Source organism: Pundamilia nyererei, unplaced genomic scaffold (assembly GCF_000239375.1).
Source record: "Pundamilia nyererei isolate P.nyererei 1_Seehausen unplaced genomic scaffold, PunNye1.0 scaffold00221, whole genome shotgun sequence".
NCBI lineage: Eukaryota > Metazoa > Chordata > Actinopteri > Cichliformes > Cichlidae > Pundamilia > Pundamilia nyererei.
Window position 1 is genome coordinate 758,268 of NW_005187622.1, and position 2,231 is coordinate 760,498.

At 39.0% G+C, this 2,231-nt stretch overlaps 1 protein-coding gene across 1 annotated transcript in view; it reads right to left on the bottom strand.

Annotated features, from left to right (window-relative positions):
- Window positions 1-1,994: 1,994 nt before the first annotated feature.
- LOC102206907 (uncharacterized) overlaps window positions 1,995-2,231 on the bottom strand; it is a 10,413-nt gene continuing 10,176 nt past the window's right edge. Inside the window, exon 11 of the mRNA XM_005748434.1 lies at window positions 1,995-2,225. Coding sequence (XP_005748491.1) covers window positions 1,995-2,225 — 231 coding nt within the window. The remainder of the gene's footprint in view (window positions 2,226-2,231) is intronic.

Sequence of the window (2,231 nt, forward strand, 5' to 3'; positions counted from 1 at the left end):
ACATAATATATAGCTTCACGACATTTGTTATTCAACAACTATCGGTCAAATTAAAAATCAAAATCAAATTGTTTGGACCGGCAGCAGCCAATTAGCCTATTGGCTGAGCAAAGTTATGTGGTTGGAGTCATGCATTTGTGATCCGTTCATTAGCAGGAAATAAGTGCAGGAAATTACTAAATTCTAGTAAAACAGATTTTACTCTGGGTTGCACTTGTACTTGTGACATGTGCAATGACAATAAAGTTGAATTCTATTCTATTCTATTCTATATTCTTCAAGAACAGCTTGTTGCCCTACTGGGGCCCCTTGCTAACTCTCTCTCTGATTCTATAAATAACCTGGGCATCTATTTGGATAGCTCCTTTAAGCCCAAAAAGCAAGTGTCATCTGTAGTTAAATCTAGCTTCTTTCAACTATGCCAGATTTCTAAAGCTAAGCGTTATATACAATGCAGGGGACTTTGAAAAACTTATCCATGCTTTTGTGACCTCCAGGTGTGACTATTGCAATTATCTTTACTGTAGTCTCCAATCCGTCTCTCTTCAAAGGCTACAACTGTCAGAATCCTGCGGCTCACCTTCTTGCCAGAGCTGGAAAAATTGATTCTATCACTCCAGCTCTTGTTGATTAAATTGGTTACCTATCAAATATTGCGTTCAGCTTAAAATTTGGCTACTCCCTTTCAAAATTCAGAATAATATTGCACCCAGTCAGTTATCTCACTGATCATCTCAATCTGTACACTCCTCGCTGAGCGTTAAGATCATCAGGTCAATCACTCCTGGCCCAACCTAAGTTTAAGTATGTGACATTAATGAGGCTTCTTATCAGATGTGTTTTATGCTGAAACCAGCAAGAATTAAATGATTCATCATTCTGATAAAATGTTTCGTGCATGTTCATCGAGCCAAACATATATTTACTATATTACTTCATCATTGGATCTGGACATGAACCTGCAACATGAAGTGGATACTGATACCAAACTTTGCAGAAACCTTGGTTTTTAGTTTAAATGACCAAATAACATCCAATCAAAAATAACAACCTTCTTTCAAGGCTAGAAGTAACATCCCCCAAACTCTCCCCAGACATGCCACCCGCCACACCTCATCAGGTGCAGATAATTAGCAATTATGCTTCAACAACACCCAGATGCTCAGACTCAGTACAAGGCAAGTAGGGGTTACAGAGGGTGTAACACCTCATCACTGTATTATATCATTTACATTGTTGACCCTGTTTTTACCTCTGAGCATGACATTAAGCTCTCATTAGCACAATCCCATTTTAGATCAGCGTTTAGCATATACACTTTAGGATCACAGAATTTAAGATGAGATTTTCCTAAAAATGACATAGGTAGGCAGCTCATTCTAATTGTTATATGTTCCATACAGTGTGTATGATTTTCTGACTTGCCCCCAAAATTACAACTATTCTCTAAGTATTAACTTTATTTCCAGCCTTAATCATGCATCATCATTCATGTTTTTAAACATTCTTTTTTCATTCTAATAGAAAAACTGTTCCACTTGTTCCCTCACATAATTTCAACCCTTTAATAACCAGGAATTTAAAAAGTATTTATAAAGAACTTGTTAAAAAAAAACCTCAAAATGAACACGAAGAGGTTGGAGACCAGATGATTAAAGTGGGGTCTGCAAACACAAAGAATCCAAGAAAACCATCAAATTACAGGAACCATGACATAAACTATAACAATAATGTAAATAACTAAATAACTTAATAAAGGTATGTTACTTTAATAAAATGTGAATTCTGTTGGTTATTTTTGTCTTTTTGTCTCTTTGAAAGATGACAGAGTTATACAAGAAACAAAATCAGAGTGAGACATTGAAATAAAGTTCACCAATTGTTGAATCAACCATGGACATCAAAACTATGCTGTATTCACCTGACTGGACACTGAACCATCACAAGCATCGGCTGCTGTAAAAGCACATTAACAAAGATCACAGCAGCTGACATTAAGGGTTTGCTGTGGGCTGCATCAGGCTGAGTCCCTGCACAGCGAGGCACAGAACCTCCAGCAGAACCTCTGGGGGCAGCTCGGGCCGGTCCCAGCCATCACTCAACTCTTTCAGCTTCTGATCGTTCAAACAGATGAACTCGGCCGCCCAGCGGAGCTCCCCTCCCTCCTGCAGGGGGACGGGCAGGGACTCTGGCAGTGTGGCCTGACCGTCCTTCAGACCATCCACCTGGAG